The 22915-nt window shown below is 41.0% G+C and overlaps 1 protein-coding gene across 20 annotated transcripts in view; it reads left to right on the forward strand.

Annotated features, from left to right (window-relative positions):
* The window catches only part of KDM6A (lysine demethylase 6A), a 235090-nt gene that overhangs the window by 114813 nt on the left and 97362 nt on the right, over positions 1-22915 (forward strand). For all 20 annotated transcript variants that reach the window (XM_003808365.5, XM_057301150.2, XM_057301151.2 and 17 more), the window contains one exon: positions 21925-21983. In XM_003808365.5, coding sequence (XP_003808413.1) covers positions 21925-21983 — 59 coding nt within the window. The remainder of the gene's footprint in view (positions 1-21924; positions 21984-22915) is intronic.

Raw genomic sequence — 22915 nt, forward strand, 5'->3', positions numbered from 1 at the left:
TCCACTCAGTTCGAGCTTCCAGGTGGCTTTGTTTACCTACTCAAGCCTCGGCAATGGGGGGCGCCCCTCCCTCAGCCTCACTGCTGCCTTGCAGTTTGATCTCAGACTGCTGTGCTAGCATCAAGCGAGGGTCCCTGGGCTTAGGACCCTCCGAGCCAGACACGGGATATAATCTGGTATGCCGTTTGCTAAGACTGTTGGAAAAGCGCAGTATTAGGGTGGGAGTGACCTGATTTTCCGGGTGCCGTCTGTCACCCCTTTCTTTGACTAGGAAAGGGAATTCCCTGACTCCTTACACTTCCCGGGTGAGGCGATGCCTCACCCTGCTTCGGCTCACGCTCAGTGGGCTGCACCCACTGTCCTGCACCCACTTTCCGACACTCCCCAGTGAGATGAACCCAGTACCTCAGTTGGAAATGCAGAAATCACCTGTCTTCTGTGTCACTCACACTGGGAGCTGCAGACTGGAGCTGTTCCTATTCAGCCATCTTGGCTCCACCCGCTCTCCCATATTTCTGTGAGGAGGAAACATGTAAACATAATTAGTTTTTGGTAAGTAATACATTGGAGGTGTTGAGGGCTGTGCCGCAGGCAGAAGTGCACATGCTTTGTTTGAGGGGTTTGGGAAAGTCTCAGTGGGGATTAGGAAAGACTTTACAGAAAAGATGAAACCTCAGGGAAGGATTAATGGGAGTTTTCAAGATACAAGACCTGGTCAAGTTTTCCAAGAAGAGAAACGAGAGAGCAGTGCATAGCAGTACAATAGGTGTTTCGGAAACTCCCATGTTCTCGGTCTAGAGCAGAGGTCCACAAACTTTTTCTTACAGGGCAAAATAGTAAATATTTTAGGTTTTGTGTACCAAGAGGCAAAATCAGGTAATATATAGGTGCTTAGATAATCTTTTATATAAAAATCATTTTTAGCTCCCAGGCCTTAAAAAAAGGATTTGGCTGGCAATAGTTTATAGACCACTGTCTTAGAGCCTGTCATGACTGTTGGGCGTTATAGGACTCAAACTGGGGAAAAGGAAGGCAAAGGCCAGATCATAAATGCGTTTGCAACAGTTAGCACTGTTTTGAAATCTTAGATTTGTCCATATCTTGTGAAATACGATAGTGCTGGAGATCAGATAAAGTTAAATAAAACACAATTATTTTTTAGGGGTTGGATTGGGATTGCATTGACTTTGTATTTTAAAAACAAACTGCCGCTGGGCACAGTGTCTCATGCCTGTAATCCCAGCACTTTGGGATGCCAAGGTGGGCAGATCACCTGAAGTCAGGAGTTCAAGACCAGCCTGGTTAACGTGGTGAAACCCCGTTTCTACTAACAATACAAAAAATTAGCCCAGTGTGGTGGCGCGCGCTTATAATCCCAGCTACTTGGGAGGCTGAGGGAGGCTGAGGCAGGAGAATCGCTTGAACCCTGGAGGTGGAGGATGCAGTGGGCCGAGATTGCGCCGTTGCACTCCAGCTTGGGCAACGAGTGAAACTGTGTCTCAAAACATAAATAAATAAATAAATAAATAAATAAATAAAAGCTGTCATCTTTTGTCAGTAAAGTTTTGTAACTTCCTCACAAAGTTCTCGTGCTTCTTATAAATAATGTATTTTACATCTTACACTTCTGTTGCTATTATACATGCCATTTTAATTTTATTTTTTATCTCTGCTGGTATATAGAACTGCAGTTGACTTTTATGTGTTAAATTTGTCAAGCAACTTCACTAACTTTCACTAATTTGGGTAATTTGACTATGTAACTTTGGATTTTCTCTGTAGACTATCCTACCTTTGTAATTAGTGACAATGTTGTTTCTTCTGTTATCAGTATTGTAAACATTTCATTAAAAGTGTTTAGAATGTTCTCATCTTGTATTTTCTGAAATAGTAAATATTTTAGGTTTTGTGGACCAAGATATAATCTTGTAAAAGTGGTTTCTTGCATGTTTGATAAAACCAACCTGTTAAACTCTCTGGGATTGGTAATATGTCTTTTTGGGAAGATTTTATACTACTGGTTTTATTAGTTACCAGTTACTTTTTTAGGTTGTAAATCTCTGCTACATTTGTTTATGGTCACATATACCTATAGTTAGGTCCTTAATTAATTTCTGATTCTTAGTTGTGCCTTCTGTTTTCTTCCTTGCTTCAATCAAAGGTTTGTAAATTTTAATACTGATTTCAAATAATACAGTTTTGACATTGTTGATCATCTCTAGTTTATTTCCTTCTTTCTTTGGGCTTATTCTCTTTTTTTCTTTTTCTCTTCTCTCTCTCTCTCTTTCTCTCTTTCTCTTTCTCTTTCTCTTTTTTCTCACCTAATTTACTCCATAATGCCTCCTACAGTCTTTTTGTCCAGACCACTATCTAGTTCAGGACCATAGGTTAGAACTGAGTATGTCCCTTAGGTGTCTTTTTAAGCATTGTCTTCCCTCCACTCTCATCCCTTTAGTGTTTTTGTTTTGGTCTCTGGCTTAAAGAGACCAGCTCAGTTGTCTTATAGTGTCCCATTTTCTGGCTTTGTTTTATTGCTTTCTTTTGGTATTGTTTAGCTCATTTCACTATCTTCTGTATTTCTTTTAATTAAGTTGATAGTTAACCAACAACTATTTGCTTAGTGGGTGTTTTTGTTGTTGTTGTTGTTGTTGTTTTGAGACAGAGTTTCACTCTTGTTGCTCAGGCTGGAGTGCAGTGGCACAATCTCAGTTTACTGCAATCTCTGCCTCCTGGGTTCAAGCGATTCTCCTGCCTCAGCCTCCCGAGTAGCTGGGATTACAGCTGTGCACCACTACCCCTGACTAATTTTTTTTGTATTTTTAGTAGAGACGGGGTTTCACCATGGCCAGGCTGGTCTTGAACTCCTGACCTCAGGTGATCCGCCCGCCTCAGCCTCTCAGAGTGTTGGGATTACAGGCGTGAGCCACCGCACCTGGCCTGGTTAGTGGTTTTTAATGCCCCATCAGGGCTTATAAAAAAATATTTTCCCTCCATATATATGTATATTCCTTCCTGGGTATACTTTAGAGTAAATTACAGATAACATGACATTTCAGTCCTTAATATTCTAAATACCTTTCTACAAAATAAGAATGATTCCTTAAATAACTGTCAGATCTTTACCACCTAACGAAATTTAGCAATACTGTCTTTTTTTTTTGAGACGGAGTTTTGCTCTTGTTGCCCAGGCTGGAGTGCAATGGTGCGATCTCGGCTCACTGCAACCTCTGCCTCCCGGGTTCAAGCAATTCTCCTGCCTCAGCCTCCCGAGTAGCTGGGATTACAGGCATGCGCCACCACACCTGGCTAATTTTGTATTTTTAGTAGAGATGGGGTTTCTCCATGTTGGTCAGGCTGGTCCCGAACTCCCAGCCTCACGTGATCTGCCCACCTTGACCCCCAAAGTGCTGAGGTTATAGGCGTGAGCCAACGTGCCTGGCCAGCAATACTGCTTTTTATTCCTTCAAAGATGCACTTTTTTTTTTTTTTTTTTGAGATGGAATCTCACTCTGTTTCCCAGGCTGGAGTGCAGTGGCTTGATCTTGGCTCACTGTTACCTCCACCTCCTGGGTTCAAGCGATTCTCCTGCTTCAACCTCCTGAGTAGCTGGGACTACAGGCGCATGCCACCATGCCCGGCTCATTTTTTTTTGTAGAGATGGGGTTTCACCATGTTGGCCAGAATGGTCTCAATCTCCTGACCATGTGATCCACCCACCTCGGCCTTCCAAAGTGCTGGGATTACAGTCATGAGCCACCATGCCCGGCCTACCCTTTTTGTTTAAATCTTTGGAGCAAGGTATCTAATAATATTTTAAGTCTTCATTGGCTGGGTGGTAGTCATGATATATAGTTGTCAATGCCTATGCATACTCATCTTTGTTGTTTTTCCTCCTGGCATGATTAGATAGCTGTAGCCTATTGTTTCAGTAGATAAGTCACTTATGGAGCATCTGCGGAAAGAATATGAGTTTTGATTGCTGACTAAAAACTTTTCATTGTCAGCTTCTGGTAAGGTCAAAAAAGTGATGTCAAAACTTGCAGAAATGGGGTTTGTAGACAACAGTGGAAGAATCTTCTAAGAAATGCTATATCACGACCATTTTTGATGTCTCAGTAGTTGATATTGTGTGGAAAAACATGGACGAGAGTATGGTTAACAGGATTAAAAAATTATTCAGAATTGGACACTAAGGATATCTTAATGAAATTTTTTCACTTAAATTTTCCTTTATGTATGAAAAAAAGAATGTGATAAAAATTTATCTTTACCATTAAAAATAACTGAAAATAATTTTAATTGCTTTTTTTTAATTTGAGACGAGGTCTTACTATATTGCCCAGGCTGGTCTCAAACTCCTGGGCTCAAGTGGTCTGCCCACTTCTGCCTGCCAAAGTGCTGGGATTACAGGTGTGAGCCACTGCACCCAGCTTCTTACTGAATTTTCACTGACTCCTAGTTTTCCTGGCTAGTTTTAAAAAGTTGTTAGTGTTGTTTTAGCTCTTTTGATGCTGTTTTGAAGCTGTTTTATAGCTCTTTTAATGTCTTTTAAAAGCTCTCCTCGCGGATCACGAGGTCAAGAGATCGAGACCATCCTGGCCAACATGGTGAAACCCCGTCTCTACTAAAAATTCAAAAATTAGCTGGGCATGGTGGCGCGTGCCTGTAGTCTCAGCTACTTAGGAGGCTGAGGCAGGAGAATCACTTGAACCCAGGAGGCAGAGGTTTCAGTGAGCCGAGATCACGCCACCACACTCCAGCCTGGAGACAGAGTGAGACTCTGTCTCAAGAAAAAAAAGCTCTCGCCTTTTTCTTCTGCACCTTCCCTTTGTGCATAGGATTTTTCTTCCTTTATTCATCTTTCTGCATCTGGGGAGTATTGCCTTCAGCACTAGAAAATTTTCAGCCACTACATCTTCAAATATTGCCTGTGTTCCATTTTATTTTTTGACTCCATCTACATCTGGTTTTAGAGATATGATAGATTTTCCCACATACTCATAACCTCACTTACATGTTTTTCTTGGTGAATATTTGAAATATACTCTCATCAATTTGAAATATACATGATTATTAACTATAGCTACCATGCTCTGCAATTGATCACTAGAATTTATTCTTGTCTAAGTGAAACTTCGTACCCTTTGAATAGCATCTCCCCAATTCCCTTTCCCTACCCTCCCTGAGCCTCTGGTAACCACTGCTGTTCTCTTTACTCCTATGAGATAGATATTCTTTGAGTTTGACTTTTTTAGATTCCACATGTAAGTGAGATCATGCCGTTTTGTCTTTCTGTCTCTGGCTTATTTTGCTTAACACAAGGTCCTCCAGATTCATCCATGTTGTCACAAATGACAGAATTTCCTTCTTTTAAAGGCTGAATAGTATTTCAAGGTGTATATATACCACGTTTTCTTAATCCATTTATCCTTCAATGGATACTTAGGTTGATTCTGTATCTTGTCTATTGTGAATAAGGCTGAAATGAATATGGGAGTATAGATGTTATAAATAAAGTTTCAGTGCCGCAAAAGAAATAGCACTCGAATATAAAGTTTTCTTTTTAATTCTCAACAAGGCAAGGTACTTCTATAGAAGGGTGCGCCCTTACAGATGGAGCAATGGTGAGCACACACTTGGGCAAGGGAGGGGAAAGGGTTCTTTCCCTGACGCACCTGGCCCCTGCTGCTGTGTCGTTCCCCTATTGGCTAGGGTTAGACTGCACAGGCTAAACTAATTCTGATTGGCTAATTTAAAGAGAGTGACGGGGTGAGTGGTTTGGCAGGAAAAATGGTTATGACAGAGCAGGTAATTGGAATGAGTCAGGGTGGAGCAGGTAGTAGAAAAACGTTGCTTTACGAGGAAGTGAAGTTTAAAAGTAGAAGGCAAAGAAATGAACATACTGATTCCTTGGAAAGAAATTTAGAACTCATATATAACATAGATATCTCTTTGAAATTTTGATTTCAATTTCTATGATTTATAGCTAGTAGTGGGACTGCTGGATCAAATGGTGGTTCTATTGTTAGTTTTTTGAGGAAATTCCAACATTTTACTAAGAAAGAATCCCCAGGGGTTCAGATTTATGTGGGAAATCTTGGGTACAACTCTGTGTGGTACCTAATTTGTTTCCTAAGTCTCAGGGCATTTTATTGGCTTTCAGTGTTTGCTTACCTTTCTGTATTCTCCTTTTTTTTTCAGCCTTTTTCCTTTTGCTTCCAGCTCAGCAATTCATTTATAAAGATCCTTTTAAAATATGTCATCTAATATTTTAAATAATTTTGTATTAGGAAGGTTTTTCAATATGTATACTGCTTGCCATTGGCCTTATTTTTGGAAATTATACTATAAGGAAATATAAATGAAATTGTTGGGATACTATTTATTTATTTTTATTTATTTATTTGAGACGGAGTCTTGCTCTGTCTCGCCCTGTCTCGCCCAGGCTGGAGTGCAGTGGTGCGATCTTGGCTCACTGCAGCCTCTGCCTCCCCTGTTCAAGCAAGTCTCCTGTCTCAGCCTCCCGAGTAGCTGGGACTAAGGCTACCACACTAGGCTAATTTTGTATTTATTTTTTAATAGCGACTGAGTTTCACCATGTTGCCAGGGTGGTCTTGAACTCCCGACCTCAGGTGATCCACCTGCCTCAGTCTCCCAAAATGTTGGGATTACAGGTGTGAGCCACCAGGCCTGGCCTGTTGGGATACTTTTAAAAAATCCTTTGTGCTTTAATTATAATCATTTCTGTTTTTTAACCAGTTTGTGGTTCAGCAGCACAGGGAAGGAAGTTGTTGGTGTTGTTAGATGCATTGCCCCCTTGTCACAAAAATTCTAAATGCCAGGTAGTATTTTAAGTATTTTACGTGTATCATCTCATTTAATTCCTCAGACAACCCTTTGAAATAGGTACTGCTTTCTCCATTTTACAAAGATGAAGACATTGAGATCAGCTAACTTGTTTCATGAGTCTTTCTGAAATTTTTTATTTATTTATTTATATTTTTTTATTTGTTTTAATTTAAGAGATAGGGTCTTCCTCTGTAGCCCAGGCAGGAATGCAGTGGTACAATTGTAGCTCACTGCAGCCTTGAACTCCTGGACTCAAGCAGTCCTTTTTAGCCTCCCAAGTAGCTAGGACTACAGGCCTGCCCCACCATGCTCAACTAAGTTTTAAGTTTTTTGTAGAGAATGAGAGTCTCACTATGTTGCCCAGGCTGGTCTCGAACTCCTGGTCTCAAACAATCCTCTCACATTGGCCTCCCAAAGCGGTGGGATTACAGGTGTGAGCCACTGTGCTCGGCCTTTCATGAGTCTCATAACTAGTAAGTGACAAGGCTTTGATTCTGACTCAGGTCTCTACAGTCTTGGGTCAGAATCACAGCCTTGTCACTTACTAGTTATGAGATTACTTCTACAGTCTGATTGCATTATTGCTGTACAATACTACACATACACTTTGGAAGCAGAACTTCTGCTTCGGTGTTGTGATTTTGGGCATGATGCGTATAATAAAGTTTTGCCAACCTCTTCTGCTAGATTATCTTAACTGTAAATGTTCTTTTAATTGTCCAGAAGGTAATTCAGACTATAATAAGGAAATGATTCTGTATAAATTGAATCAGCAAAGTATCATTCTTCTATGAAAAATATGTGACAGGTTATTAAAGACTGTAAGATACTGATTTACTCAGCGGCAAGACTTTCCTAATTAACTTACATATGCCGGTTACTTTGCTATAGGGATCAAAGCATGACTTGGGTTCGTTCTCTACCATTTATAGGCTCGTATTGTAGTGGAGGAGATAAATGACATACTTAGAAAAGATGTGAGTATTCATTTGGAAGGGAAATGGGAGAGGTTCCCTTGCCCCCCTCACAGGGCATGTGATGGGGGTGTGGCTCGCTTCTTCAGTGCCCCACTGCTCAAACCTCTAGGGGAGCATACAGACTGGCAGGCTGTGGGGCTCCCACCCCACGGCAATGTCTGTCTAGGGGTGAATGTTACAGCTGAATCCCCAGTGGGCATGTGTTAGAGGGTGCTCTTTTAGTTTGCTGTCTGTAGGCGGCTTGTGTTAACCAGCTCAGTTAGACCCTATACCTTGTCGCAAGGACAGAGGGTTTCCTGTATCCCGGCTTCTTGCCTTGGTGTACTGGAAGAATCGGATCACATGTGGGCTTGGAGAATGAGTGTAAAGTTTTATTGAGTGGAAAGTAGCTTTCAGCCTATGGGGTAGCCAGAGGGAGATGGCCGCTTGGCAGCCCCAGCTCTCCTCCGACTGCGCTGGCCAAACTCTGCCTAGTCCCACTGGTCAGTGGCCTGCCGGTGTGCCAGCGTTTGTCGGTGTGCTCTTCCGCCTGCATGCTCCCCTCAACATCCTCTCGATGTCCAGCCACTTGTCTTCTTCCACCGATGTGTTCCTCTCGCCATCTAGCAGTTTCTGTCTCTGCCTTGCTAGGGTCTTGGGGTTTTATAGGCCCAGGATGGGGGCGTGGCGGGTAGGCAGAAGTGCCTGTCCTCACTTAGGTCTGAGGGGGTAGAGCCCTAGCCAGGGACCACACCCTCCTCTACCCAGCACTTCCCTTCTCCCATTCTGTATCATTTAAAGGGACCACACTCTTCCCTTCCCAGCAGTCCCGTATCAGAAGCATGTATTAGAAACTATAACTCACTCTGGGTTTTTGGGAATATGTCAAATAATACTTCTGGAAGGAAGAGGTGAATGTTGCTTTTTAAAGGATAGACAGGAATTTGTCCGATTAAGGAGTGAGTTGAGGGAAAGATGGCAATGGCTTTTTTAAGGCAGAGGAAGCAAACATGGTTAAAATCATAGAAATGTATAAGGTTGTATTTTATTCACAGATCTGCATGTTATTTGTCCTGACTGAAGTGGTGGTTATGAGATTGGGAACATTTCAGCAAGAGTCATAAAATGAAGGCCCTTATAAATCAAGCTAGATTGTGGGGACTTTTCAGAGGAGTTTAAAATAGAAAGTGCATGTTTTGCACTTCATGTTTGAGTTTTCGAAAGCTCACTGGCAGTGGTTTGGAGGGCAGATTGAAAGAGGAGGAAATGGAGAGAGAGCCTACAGTTTGGGAGACAAGTTAGAAAACTGTTGAAATAGGCCAAGTATGTAAAGTTGAGGTCCTAACTAACCTGGAGAAACATAGTAGGAATGGAGAAGGGGTGGATTCAAAGGCTTTTAGATTGTAAAATGAACTCTGTGAATAGAAGGAACATGGTTTATTGGTGGGGAAGAGGTGAGAGAGGAAAAGTAGGACTACTGTTTGGCTTGGTCAACTGGTAAGATTGTTACCACTATCTAAAATCTGCAGTACCATTAGACTTTCTTGTTCACTGTTAAGATTCATGTAATTTCAGATATTCATGGTATATGTAACAGATGGGGGTAATTATAAAGAAAGTATTTGGAAATTCATGCCTTTATAACCTTCATTTCTATACCCACCTTCCCCCTTTTTTTATTCCCCAGTAGGTTTTGTTTTGTTTTATTTTATTTTATCATATTGTGTTTTTCTTTCCCAGATCTGGTAGACAAAGGTACTCAGAGGGTTAATAGCAGATTTTTTTCCCCAACTGTGTATCACTAGGTTTGTGAATTAGAGTCATGATACAGTAAAATTAAGACATTTGATGTTTTTGTAATATTTTGGCATGGTTTTATTTGTTAATATCCTAGCATAAAAATATAATAAGTCTTCAAAGATGATTACTGGGGTATGGGGTGCTTGGTGGTGGCTACAATCAAATTCTTATTCCAACCCCAAATTGGCAACGTTATAACAACATAGAATCTTATTATTTAGAACCTAATTACTGTTGTTCCCCTTACCCATGAGGGAAATGTTCCAAGACCCGCAGTGGATGCCTGAAACTTCAGGTAGAACTGAACCTTATTATATACGTTTTTGTCAACAAAAAGAGTCAAACTCTGTAAAACATTTTAGCTGGGAGTTGTGGCTCATGCCTGTAATTCCAGTACTTTGGGAGGCCGAGGCAGGTGGATCACATGAAGCCAGGAGTTCGAGGCCAGTCTGGCCAACATGGTGAAACCCCATCTCTACTAAAAATACAATAATTAGCCGGCCATTGTTATATGTAAAGTTTCGGTGCCGCAAAAGAAATAGCACTTGAATATAAAATTTTCTTTTTAATTCTCAGCAAAGCAAAGTACTTCTATAGAAGGGTGCGCCCTTACAGATAGAGCAATGGTGAGCGCACACTTGGACAAGGGAGGGGAAGGGGTTCTTATCCTTGACACACGTGGCCGCCGCTGCTGCTGTGTAGTTCCCCTATTGGCGAGGGTTAGACCGCACAGGCTAAATTAATTCTGATTGGCTAAAGAGAGTGATGGGGTGAGTGGTTTGGCGGGAAAAATGGTTATGACAGAGCAGGCAATGAGTCAGGGTGGAGTAGGTAATCAAAATGAGTCAGGGTAGAGTAGGTGATTGAATAAGGGTGGAGCAGGTAATTGAAAAAGGTTGCTTTATGAGGAAGTTAAGTTTAAAAGTAGAAGGTGAAGAATTGAACATACTGGCATATTGATTCTTTGAAAAGAAATTTAGAACTCATATCTAACAACCCCTCCCCTTGTATTTCCTCACAGCTTTCTTTTCAAACTTTTTTTAAACATGTCTTGGCTTAGTTGTTTGGCTTGATTTTCCAAAAGAAGATGCTTCTCTGGATAAGGTGGAGGATAGTTAAGGGAGGTTTGAGTAAGTGCCATTTTTATGAGCCTCTGCATCAACCTTTGGAGGCATGGTATGACACAGCACCTGACAAGAATAAGTACACCCATTATGGCTGTGAGGGAAGTAAGAATTGAGGCTATTATTCCTTTCCATTTACTGAACTACTTTTCTAGCCATCCTGTAAAGGGGTCATTTACCCCTGAGTTGTTGGCTAACTCATTGGACAGAGCAGTCAGACCTTGCAATGCCTTTGTTATACTTCCATCAGTGGTGGTGGTGTTTGGGATGAAGGTACAACATTGAGTTTTCATCATGACGCAAACTCCTCCTCTTTCTGCTAATATCATGTCTAAGGCTATCCTGTTTTCCCCAACCATCTGGCTAGTTGCCCCTAGTTGTTCAGCTATTCCTTTAACAGCATCTCTAGTGTAGTTAATAAATTATTGTTGGTTGTAGTAGATGTAGTTTATCCAATCTACATTTTTATTAATTGTCACCTACCAAAATATTGACTTAAATCCTGCAGCTATTTGATTTCAGGTTTTAAATTGATCTGGTATTCCCCGTGGGACTCCAGTTGCGTCTAAATGGACATGAGAATCGAAAGACCCATAAGGGGCTTCTCTCACTTTACGATGTCTTATTTTTCCTTCCTCTGGTTGATGAAGTGCCAGGGTGAAAGGGATAGCCAGTTGGACTAAAGCATAAGTGCCACTCCAGTTATTTGGCAGAGTGTCCAGTAAAGGTCCACCACAATACCACCACACATCTGCTCAGGGATGAACAAGGGCTGACTGATTGATAAGCTCTTGAAAATTCTTAAGCTCACTGCATCCCTTCAGGTCTCCAAGGAACGCCATTTCTTCCCTGTCGTGAGAGACACGAAGTGAACTTAGTGTTGGGAGACGGAAGTTGGATGGCCCTCGGGGGCTGGGAGATGGAAGCTGGATGGCCCTCAGGCGCTGACCCGCAGGGTGCCGGACTTCGGGATATAGCAGAGAGAGCTTGGCATGACTTACTACTCCAGGCTGTAGAATCCTGGAAAAGAGCTACCATGCAGCCCACACCAGGTCAACTGGAGGACCACCTTAGTGGAAAGGGGACAATCTGGGCCTCTGGCCTGCTATGCGCACAAGCATAACAATTGCTTTTGTTTAACGTGTGGACGGAATATTTGATCCATTCCAACCAGGCATTTGCATCTTGATATCCTGTCTTAATTGCCAAAGTTTGTTTTAAGTCTTTAACTTTTACGATAGCTATCTTGGTCTTGTCCTTAGATGGAGAAGGAGCAATTGTTCTGTTGTGAGAGGTTTTGGAAGGAGGCTTAGAGGAAGGTGCAGGCAGTGGGGGATCAAAGAAACTCATTTTAAAGAATTTAATAGGGTTTGTCCCTGAAACCTCAGCCCCCATACCATAAAACCTGCTTAAAGAAGGGAACTGGCTTAGAAAAGGGGAAGAACTTTGAGCGTTTGAGATAATAACCTGTATAGAATTACACTGGTTTAGCTGACAGAGGGGAGGGCTGTCCTTCTAGTAAAATGTATGGTTTTAGGAAATTACAAAAACCGGTTGGGGCAGTCCATTCTTGTTCTTTAGTGCTCCACAGAATGTTGGACTAACTACAGCATAAAAGCTCTACATTGGGGAGCAAGACTCCTGGTTGACACCGGGGTCTTTATCGAAATCTTTCTGGATTAAGTGGTCCCAATTTACTAAGGCCCAGTCTGAGGAGAGTCAGGAGGGACAGAGGTACTTTTCTGAAGTAGAGAGCTGTCTTTGACTTGGCAAGCCCCCACGGGTATAACAAGGCAAGCATCAAATGCAATAGTTTGAGGCAAAATTGACTTGGTTATATTATAACTAGATGGTCAGCAATAGAACGAGTAAAGAAGAAAGTAATAGAATAGATGAAAGAGAGTTAAATTTTTCTTAACTTTAGTTTGATAGTGTTTTCCCCTGAGACTATGGCCCACGACTCTGGAGGGAGCGGTGCTTTCTTGCCTCGGGTGTGATGAGTCTATCCCCCTTCCGCTGTAGGAACAGCAGTCTCCGTAGTTAGCAGCACAAGGTAGGGTCCTTCCCAGGCTTGCTTGAGTTTTCCTTCTTTCCACCCTTTGATGAGAACGTGATCCTCAGGCTGGTGCTGGTTTACCGGAAATTCTAGGGGTGGTACCTGTGCTAAAAGACTTTTAGTTTTGAAGGAAAGGAAAGTGGAAGATAAACCAAGTATATAAATTCTAAGAAATTGATCTTTTGTTTTAAATGTGGGGACATCAGCAGTGGTCTTTATAGTCCTTGGTGCCTTCTTACTGAGAAATTTCCCTTAGCACCTATTTTTATTAGTTTTTAGACTGAAGAAAGCCAAACACCGTTTTATATTTGACAGTGCTTCCTGTATGATTTTTATACTAGATAAGCTAAATTTCACCTTTATATTAGTGTGTTATTAATGTTAAACTCAGTTTTAATAAAACCTTGTAGACATATTTATCCAATTTTAATGTCTGACCATAAGGTAAAATTTTTATAGATTCTGTTTAACCTTTTATAATTTTTGTTAAAGAGCAGGTTAGTGCTTTAAGAAAAACCTTTTGTGCTTCTATTTTAATGTCCAGTTCACAGAAAGACTGGATGATACCTCTTTAACTTTAGCCAGTATGTTTACACACAGAATTTCCTTTACAATTAACATTTTAAAAATTGCTCAAACCTTTAAAACAAAATATATTTCTTTAACCTTTTAATGTAGGTAAAAATGCACATTCTTATGCCTCCTTTTAATCCTTTTACCAAAGGTATATTTTACTTTCCTTACAAACCTTGCACATAAACTGTTTCTTCAATAGTTTTACATTCAGGAGGCCTAATTACTTTTAAATTATATAACATTTCTTGCATAAATTCCCTTTTATAACATTTTTTTTCACGACTTTCACAGACAATTCTTTGACATACCTCAACTTTCTGACTTGTTGCAAACATCCCTTTCTTTAAACAACCAGTTAATTTATTTTAGGACAAGAATTTACCATATAACATTCTTTTTATATAAATTCTTCCCCTCCCCGCCCCCCCCCCCCCCTTTTCATTCTTCTCCAAAGTGAACTTCCTTTATGTCTGTGGACTAGACTGCCTAAGGCCACAAGATTAGAAGTTAGGATAATACATGTTACACTGTTAATTTTTAGCAAACTTTACTTTTGTTGAAAACCTTGTAAGTTTGGGATTTCAGTTATCCTTTGCTATTAATAAGACCTTGTTTAGTCCAAATTAACTTAGAATTGGTATAGATGGTTCCTTCCTGGTTCTGTAAGTACTTTAAGGCTTGGCTGAGTGCAAACAGCTCCCATGTTTGAGCAGACTAATTATTAGGCAATTTTCCTAATTCTGCTTGTACAAGAGTTGCCCTATCAATTACTGAATACCCATTGTGTCTTTTTCCGTCAATCACCCAGGAGGAGGGAGGAACTGTCTATCGTCCTGTCCTGAAGGGAGTTCCTCCTAGGTCTGGTCCTGTCCTGAAGGGAGTTCCTCCTAGGTCTGGTCGGACCTTTGTACAGTAATTAAGATTTAGATCCTGTTAGGAAACCTGCTGGGTTAAGGGAATTTTTAGTGGTTAATGTTGAATTATCCTTCTTCTTTTTTTTTTTTTTTTTTTTTAACAGAATAGCCTCATCCTTTCTTGTGTTAGCAAAACAGTTGTCGCTACAGATTGAATGTATTAGGGCCATCCGCGGGTTACTGGGTTAAGGATTTTTGATAGGAAGGCTACGAGTTGTCAGTGGCCTCAGTGCTTTTGGGCTGTGCCCTTGTTTACACTGACAAGGTGGTATTGGAGTGTTACAGTGTCATGGAGAAGACCTTCAATTATCAATTATAGGTTTTAAATTTACCCTGGCTTTTAAAGGAATAGGGTACACTGTTTTTTCCTTTACTACTTATATCTCTCTCTTTCTCTCTCTCTTTGACTGTCTCTCTCTTTGACTCCCTCTTTGTCTCTGTCTCTTCCTCTCTCTGTCTCTCTTTGACTCCCTCTTTGTCTCTCTGTGTCTTCCTCTCTCTCTCTGCCTTTTTTTCTCTCTCCCCCGCCTTCTCCTCTCTCTCCCCTCTCTCTCTCTTCTCCCCCTTCCACCCCCTCTTCCACCCCCGCTTCTCTCTCTCTGTTTCCTTTCTGCTGGTCTTTCCCTGCCTCTGCCAGACGCTTATGCTGCTGTTCTCCCCTCTCTTTCCCCTTTTACCCTGGAGAGGGACTCAAGATAAAAGAGACAGAGCCCCTGACCTCCCTATTCTTCCTCGAAAGTCATGAGCGGAAGGGCTTCTTTTGTCCTTTCTTAGTTCAGGACATCCTCTCTTGAAGTGGCCTGTTCTTCCACATCAATAGCACCTATCTTGTCCTTCCTCCTTAGTTCTGGGATTCTTTAACCCTGCTCCACCATACTCTTTAGGGGGCCTGGTAGATGAGGACCTTGGTCCTCCAGATGGAGACTGGGGTCCTTTAAAAGAGGGTTTGGACCCTTTATAGTTTCTAGCTCCCTGGAAACTCTGTCTAGAAGTACCTGGGTTTGGAGCCATCTGTTGGAAGGTAGAAAACGTAAGTTTTGTCTTTTGTTTCTGTTTTTCTTCATCCCTTTTCACATATACTTTCTGAGCTTCCCTGAGAAGCTCACTTAGGGGACGGTCTTCTCAACTGTCTATGTTTTGTAACTTTTTTGAAATGTCTGGCCAACTTTTAGTGACAAATTGGAGTTTCAACATTCCTTGCCCAAGGGGATCATCCAAATTGAGGCCTGCATATTGCCTCATTTGCTCCCTCAGTCTGTCTAGGAATCTCATAGGCCCTTCATCCTTTTCCTGTTGTATATCAAATGCTTTAGAAAGATTTCGGGTTCGGGGTACTGACTCCCGAATTCCTTTTATTATTGTCTCTCTTAGGTCCTGCATATTTTCCCGTTGATCTGCTTTGTTATTGTCCCACCAGGGGTCTCAGGCGGGGAATTTCTGGTCCGCGGTAGGAACGTTTTCACCAGGAGGATGCTCACGTTCCCAAACTATCATAGCAGCCCTACAAATCATACTCCTTTCTTCTCCTGAAAAGAGGATGCCCAAGATGGACATTAACTCGACCCAAGTGTATAACTGAGGTCCTAAGAATTGGGCAATTTGGTCTGCCACTCCATAAGGGTTATCTAGTAGTGGTTTAAGCTCCTTTTTAAAATTCTAGACTTTGAACTGGTTAAGGGAGCATTTACAAAGCCAGTGGGCCCCCCCCTCCTTATGGTACCTCTTTCAAAGGGAAGAGGGTCAGGCCTCTTAGTTATGGAGGGAAATGGGAAATTCTGAATATCTTTTTTACATTGTCCTACCTCACGCTGGAGTCCTTTTAGAGAGGGGTCTTTAGGTTGGGAGGGAATGGGCTGGTGGGACGGTAATTCCCAAGAGTCAGAGTTATAAGGAGGAGGGATAACGTGAGTAGAGGTGGAATTTGGAATGGGATCTGAGGAGGCAGTGGCTGTCTGAGGGGAAAGATTGGGGACACTGAGTGGGGGAAGATAGTCTAGGGGATCCCATGCGCTGGAGTCTTTAGGCATGAGAGCTGGCTCCTCTGACTTTTCATTTTGAGGTGCCAGATTGGGTTCTTTCCTATTTGTTTTTAAGGGAAAAAGGAGGGCAGGTCCATGCCTCCAACAGAGGGCATAGCCTAGTTCTTCTGAGACACTGGACTTTTATCATTAACATGTCGGATTAGAAGCTGACACATTACATCCTAATTCGACCTAAACTTTGGCCAGAAGATTGAGGGTTTGAGGATGGGTCTTTGAGTCTAAATAAAACATCAATATTTTATCATTTGTTGCTTTTTCCTATGTTTAGTCCTTTCGTTATCCTTCCATTGTTTTAGCATGAGACCTAGGGGGCTATCTGGGGGGATATCTTTGTTACCATCTTTATCCCTCTTGCTCCCTGTCTTGCTTGGGGTATTTCCCATCTTGATGGTTTTGGGGTAAGTTTCAAGGTTCAATTTCCCTTACTGAAAATTTGTCACCTTTTGTGGGGAGGCTCAATTTCCCCTACTGGAAATTTCTCGCCTTTTCTACTACTGGAGGTTCGTGTGAAGTTTAGTCCCCTCCAATGGGCATGTCTCACCTCTTTTTAATCTGTAAGCCACCCCAACCAAGGAGTACTTCACCTCACCCCCCCCCCCCCCCCCCCCCGGGGTTTCTTACCTTGGTCCCTACCACCAAGGAAATACTTCACTGGCTCCTGTGGCTTCTCCTTCCTTGGTCTGTGTACAGTCATCAGTGTGGTATGTGAGAATCCTTTAAGCTAGGTTACTGGCCAGTCCCCCCCGGCCCTGCGCCCCCCCCCCGCCGCCATGTTGCCAAGAGCTTGGGTTATTCCTCGCACTGGGTGAGTTCTGATTTCTCACCCCTGAGGTGACCACAAGGGGCAGGGCATGCCTCCTCATGAGGGAGAACCAGAGACTGTCGGGAGGGGATTGTAATCATGGGTGAGCCCCCAAATTGTTATACATAAAGTTTCAGTGCTGCAAAAGAAATAGCACTCGAACATAAAATTTTCTTTTTAATTCTCAGCAAGGCAAGATACTTCTATAGAAGGGTGTGCCTTCTATAGAAGCAATGGTGAGCGCACACTTGGACAAGGGAGGGGAGGGGGTTCTTATCCCTGACACACATAGCCCCTACTGCTGTGTCATTCCCCTCTTGGCTAGGGTTAGACCGCCCAGGCTAAACTAATTCCAATTGGCTGATTTAAAGAGAGTGACGGGGTGAGTGGTTTGGTGGGAAAAATGGTTATGACAGAGCAGGTAATGAGTCAGGGTGCAATCAGTAATCAGAATGAGTCAGGGTGGAGCAGGTAATGAGTCAGGGTGCAATCAGTAATCAGAATGAGTCAGGGTGGAGCAGGTAATCGAAAAAGGTTGCTTTGTGAGGAAGTTTAAAAGTAGAAGGTAAAGGATTGAACATACTGACATATTGATTCTTTGAAAAGAAATTTAGAACTCATATCTAACAGCATGGTGGCACACACCTGTAGTCCCAGCTACTTGGGAGGCTGAGTCAGGAGAATTGCTTGAACCCCGGAGGTGGAGGTTACAGTGAACCGAGATCACACCATTGCACTCCAGCCTGGGGACAAAGCAACACTCTATCTCAAAAAAAAAAAAAAAAAAAAAAAAAGATCCTGAGCATTTCTTCAAAGGATTGTAACAGGAGGTGAAACTTGGCTTTACCAGTATGATCTTAATGACAAAGCACAATCAAAGCAATGGCTACCAAGAGGTAGAAATTGATCCAGTCATAGTGAAAGTGGACCGGTCAAGAGCACAGATCAAGACAACAGTTTTTTGGGATTCTCAAGGCATTTTGCTTGTTGACTTTCCGGAGAGCCAAAGAATGACAATAACCTCTGCTTATTACGAGTATGTTTTAAGAACGCCAAAGCTTTAGCAGAAAAATGCCCAGAAAAGCCTCACCATGGCAGTGCCTCTACTCAGTCCTCTCATCAAACAAGGGCAATGTTTTGAGAGTTTTCATGGGAAATGATACAGTCTTGATTTGGCTCCTTCCAGCTTCTTTTTATTTCCTATTTTAAAAAATCTTTAAAGTAAAATCTTTAAAGGGCACTCACTTTTTTCTTCAGTAAATAATGTAAAAAGGACTGCATTGACATGGCTACATCCCCCAGGACCCCTCAGTTGTTTAGGGCTGGACTAAATGGCTGGTGTCATTGCTTACAAACGTGTCTTGAACTTGATGGAGCTTATGTTGAGAAATAATGTTTATATTTTTATCTTTTAATTCTGTTTTTTCCCATGAACTTTTTGAAGTCCCCTTGTACTGGGTGATTGGATTAGTAAATCTTTGGGCATCTACTCTATGGAAGTGCGCCCTGTGCTAGGTGATAACAAGGAATACAGGCAGTGATCACTCCTGCCTTTATGGCATTTTTATTTGATCGGATGGAGTTTAGTCAACACACAAGTAACAAATATATGGTGTAATAGTTAAGAGTGAGCTCTGGAGACTGACCTAGTTTCAGTTCCTATGTCTGCTACTTAGTACCTGTTTCCTTGAGTAAATTGCTTATTCTCTGATTCAGTTTCTTCATTCTATAAATGAAGCCCTCTACCACCACATAAGGTTTTCTAGAACCTTTTGAAAGAGTTGTTAGATATTGCATAAAACTAAGTTTTTACTGTTACATAATAATGTCAGATGATAGAGATGTTGCAGTAAGACCAAATTTAGAGGTTGGAAAAATCACCTCTAGTTTGAGGTGGGACAAGAAGCAAAGCTTTCGTGGGGAAGGTGGCATTTAAATGGATCTTGAATGATTGATAGAATTTATAGGGTGGTGGGGATTAAATAAGATTTCCCAGAGGGAGAAGAATGAAGTTGGGAGAATGTACAGTGTGTCCTGAAATCAGAAATGCCCGTCTCTACTAAAAATACAAAAAATTAGCTGGGCGTGGTGGCGGGCGCCTGTAGTCCCAGCTATTCAGGAGGCTGAGGCAGGAGAATGGCGTGAACCCGGGAGGTGGAGCTTGCAGTGAGCCGAGATCGCGCCACTGCACTCCAGCCTGGGCGACAGAGCGAGACTCCATCTCAAAGAAAATAAAAAAAAAAAAAACAAAAAAAAACTCATATTTCTATTGTACGCTCACTCCACCCTGTCCAGGCAGTTGCCTAAATAGATGTTAAGATGTTGCTCCCTTTCCTTTCACAACCACCCTCACCCCCACACCCCCATTGTCTTTCAAATCTTGACTTTTTAGGTAGAACACTAAATGACTCTGGATTAACTATTACCACTTTTACCACATTCTGAATATCCATGCCTCCTCTCCCCCACCCTCTAGATTGCATACTTCTTGAGAGCAGGGGAAGTATATTTTATTCAGATTGGTTTGTTTAACCCTTGAGTATTGTCCCTGGCACCTAGTAAATGCTCAGATTATTTCAGGGGGTGGGATAGTAGATGAATGATCCTGATTAAAAACAGTTTCAACTAAATTTAAAATTAAAAAAAATTTAAACAGGAACTTTAAAAATGGAAGTTGTCTGAGACCTTTGTGACTCCTGGAATTTGTGAATACTTCTGTAATATAATTTCCTCATTCAGAAAATTGGGGGTAATGAGGACTTAATAAAATGAAATTACCATATTTTTACATTTGACAATGTATTTAAGAAACTTAGTGTTTCTAGAAAGATACTTAGAATTCAAAGGAAATGCACAATATAATTTTAGGACAAACTTTAGCATTTTTAAAAAGCAAGAAAAGTCACTCAGCTTGTTACTGGAAAGGGGTCCTGATCCAAACCCCAGGTTGGATCTCACGCAAGAAAGAATTCGAGGATAATCCAGAGTAAAGTGAAAGCAAGTTTATTAAGAAAGTAAAGGAATACCTGCTCAACTGACAATACTTACAGTTATTTCTTGATTATATGCTAAACAAGGGGTGAATTATTCATTAGTTTTCCAGGAAAGCAGTGGGCAATTCCCGGAACTGAGGGTTCCTCACCTTTTTAGACCTTACAGAGTTCTGACGTTGTGATAGTGCTGCTAGGAGTGTCTTTTAGCATACTAATGCATTATAATTAGTGTATAATGAGCAGTGAGGACGACCAGAGGTCACTTTTGTTGCCATCTTGGTTTTGGTGGCTTTTGGCTGGCTTCTTTACTGCAACCTGTTTTTATCAGCAAGGTCTTTGTGACCTGTATCTTGTGCCAACCTCCAGTATCATCCTGTGACTAAGAATGCCTAACCTCCTGGGAATGCAGCTCAGTAGGTCACAGTCTTACGTTACTCAGCCCCTATTCAAGATGGAGTTCTTCTGGTTCAAATGCCTCTGACAAGCTGTTTACATTTTGGGCTTTAAACATCATTGATTCTTTTTCTCAACTAATGAATTACAGAAGTTGTAGTATAATTACCCTAGTTCCTTCATACTTAGGGCAAGATGACTGAGAAATGTTCCATACTGTCTCCCAGAGATCTCCAGCAGGCTTGAGTCCCAGTTGCCTAGAGTCATAATCAGCTCCATAATGCATCCTTTATTGGCATACTTTCCTTTCCTGACTCACTTCTTTACTTCATTAAAGGTATTTCCTCAGATACTTCTCAAATAAACTACTTGTACAAAAACCTTTATCTCACAGTCTTTCTTGGGAGAAGCAACGCAGGCAGCATGACAAGCATTGTAATAATAGTTAAAATTTTGAAGTTTTAGAAATCAGAGACATTTGTAATTTGAAGCTTATAATTTCGAAGAAGAAATTTGTTCACACAGATCAGTATGAAAGCTTTACCTTCTTTTTTAATAGGGAAGATTTACTAAAATAGATTTGCTTGGTTATTGATAAAACATATACTGGGTACTCAAACATTTGCTGTTTTTGAAAATAAGGAGTAGGAGCTGGGCATGGTGTCACATGCCTTTAGTCCCAGCTACTTGGGAGACTGAGGTGGGAGGATTGCTTGAGCCCAGGAGTTTGAGGCTGCAGTGAGCTGTGATCGCGTTGGGGTGACAGAGCGAGACCTTGTCTCTTTAAAAAAAAAGAAAAAATCATGGAGTTATATAAATATAAATTATATAAATAGCTGGATCCTATTAGGAGTCCAGAGGTCAAAGTTAGTCAGGATAAGTGTTGACACATGTCTTGTTTCATACTGCAAAAGGAGTCAATGATATTTAAAGCACAAGATGTTAATGCCTAGGTGATGATTGGCATGATGCTATTTTTCTTAAATACTAAAATTTGTTTTAGGTTTATACTGTGCATTTCCTTTGAATTCTAACTACCTTCCTGGCAGTACTAAATATAAAATTAAATCCAATTCAAGAAACAAAAAGAACCAGAGAAAGAATGTAGATACAAGCAAGAGAGAATAGGATAACATAGGCCGAGCATTTTCTTATTCCTGAAGAATAGATTTTTAATTTTAGATTTGACCATAGAATTTCTGCTAGTAAATATTTTTATTTCAGGGCTGGAATACCTCTCTAAGTTGATTGGAATCTGTGCCATCTGATCACTGTTATTTTGGTGTTTTAAAAATATATTGTAATGCATGATAGAATTTTAGGACTTAAAACATCTTGGATACCGTATTTTACAATAATAACATCATATATGTTAGATACAAGTATTTTTCCTAAAAATCTTTTTCCCTTCCTTTACAGAATGCTGCCTTTTTATATGGTCTTGGTTTGGTCTACTTCCATTATAATGCATTTCAGTGGTAAGTTGACATAAAACCAGTAATTCAGTCGTTTTCAGTAAATGGCTTGTTTGCTTGTTTTGTTTGTGCTTGATTTTTTTTGTGTGTGTGTAATAAATACAAAATTTAGTGTCATTAAACCTACACTTTTCAGTAATCTTTTGAAATGATTAGATTGTTCCTTGAAGGGTGTTGGCTCACCTTAGATTTTTAGAGTTGTATGTTTTCCTGAAAAAATCTAGTATAAGATTCTGTTGAAGAAGGCTTAGATTAGAAAGCTTTTTGGAATTTCTCAGTCATTCATTATGGACTGGTGTTCCCCAAGTTATTTGAACTGGTGAATCACTATGATCTCAGAAGTCAAGATATGTGGGTAAATGGTCTATGATGGCTAGTTTTCAGACTTCTAGACAAGATTGACCACTTCTCCCTTCCACATACCAGCTAGCACTTTCCAATATCCAGTAACTAGGCACCAACTCATAAACTCTCAGTTCTCTGTAGAATAGTACCACTTCAGAGTTGGAGATTAAATATAATAATAATAATATATAAGATTTTCTAAACTGTAAAGTGAAGTACCCTGTAATATTATGGCCTTTGCTCCATTGTTGTTTTTCTGTTTACCAGACAATAGTATGCACTAATGGGGTAAAAAGGCATATAGTTTTAGTTGAAAGATTGGTATTGTTGTCACAGCATTGCCACTTAGTTTGATCTTGAATTAAATAACTTCTCTAGGTCTGTTTCCTCTTTAGTTTATTTATTTATTTATTTTTTATTTTATTTTATTTTATTTATTTATTTTTTGAGACAGGGTCTCACTCTGTTGCCCAGGCTGGAGTGCAGTGGCGAGATTGCAGCTCACTGCAGTCTCAATCTGTTGTGTTCAAGCAATCCTTCCACCTTAGCCTCCCAAGTAGCTGGGACCACAGGCACATGCCACCATGCCC

The sequence above is a fragment of the Pan paniscus genome, chromosome X (assembly GCF_029289425.2).
Source record: "Pan paniscus chromosome X, NHGRI_mPanPan1-v2.0_pri, whole genome shotgun sequence".
Lineage (NCBI taxonomy): Eukaryota > Metazoa > Chordata > Mammalia > Primates > Hominidae > Pan > Pan paniscus.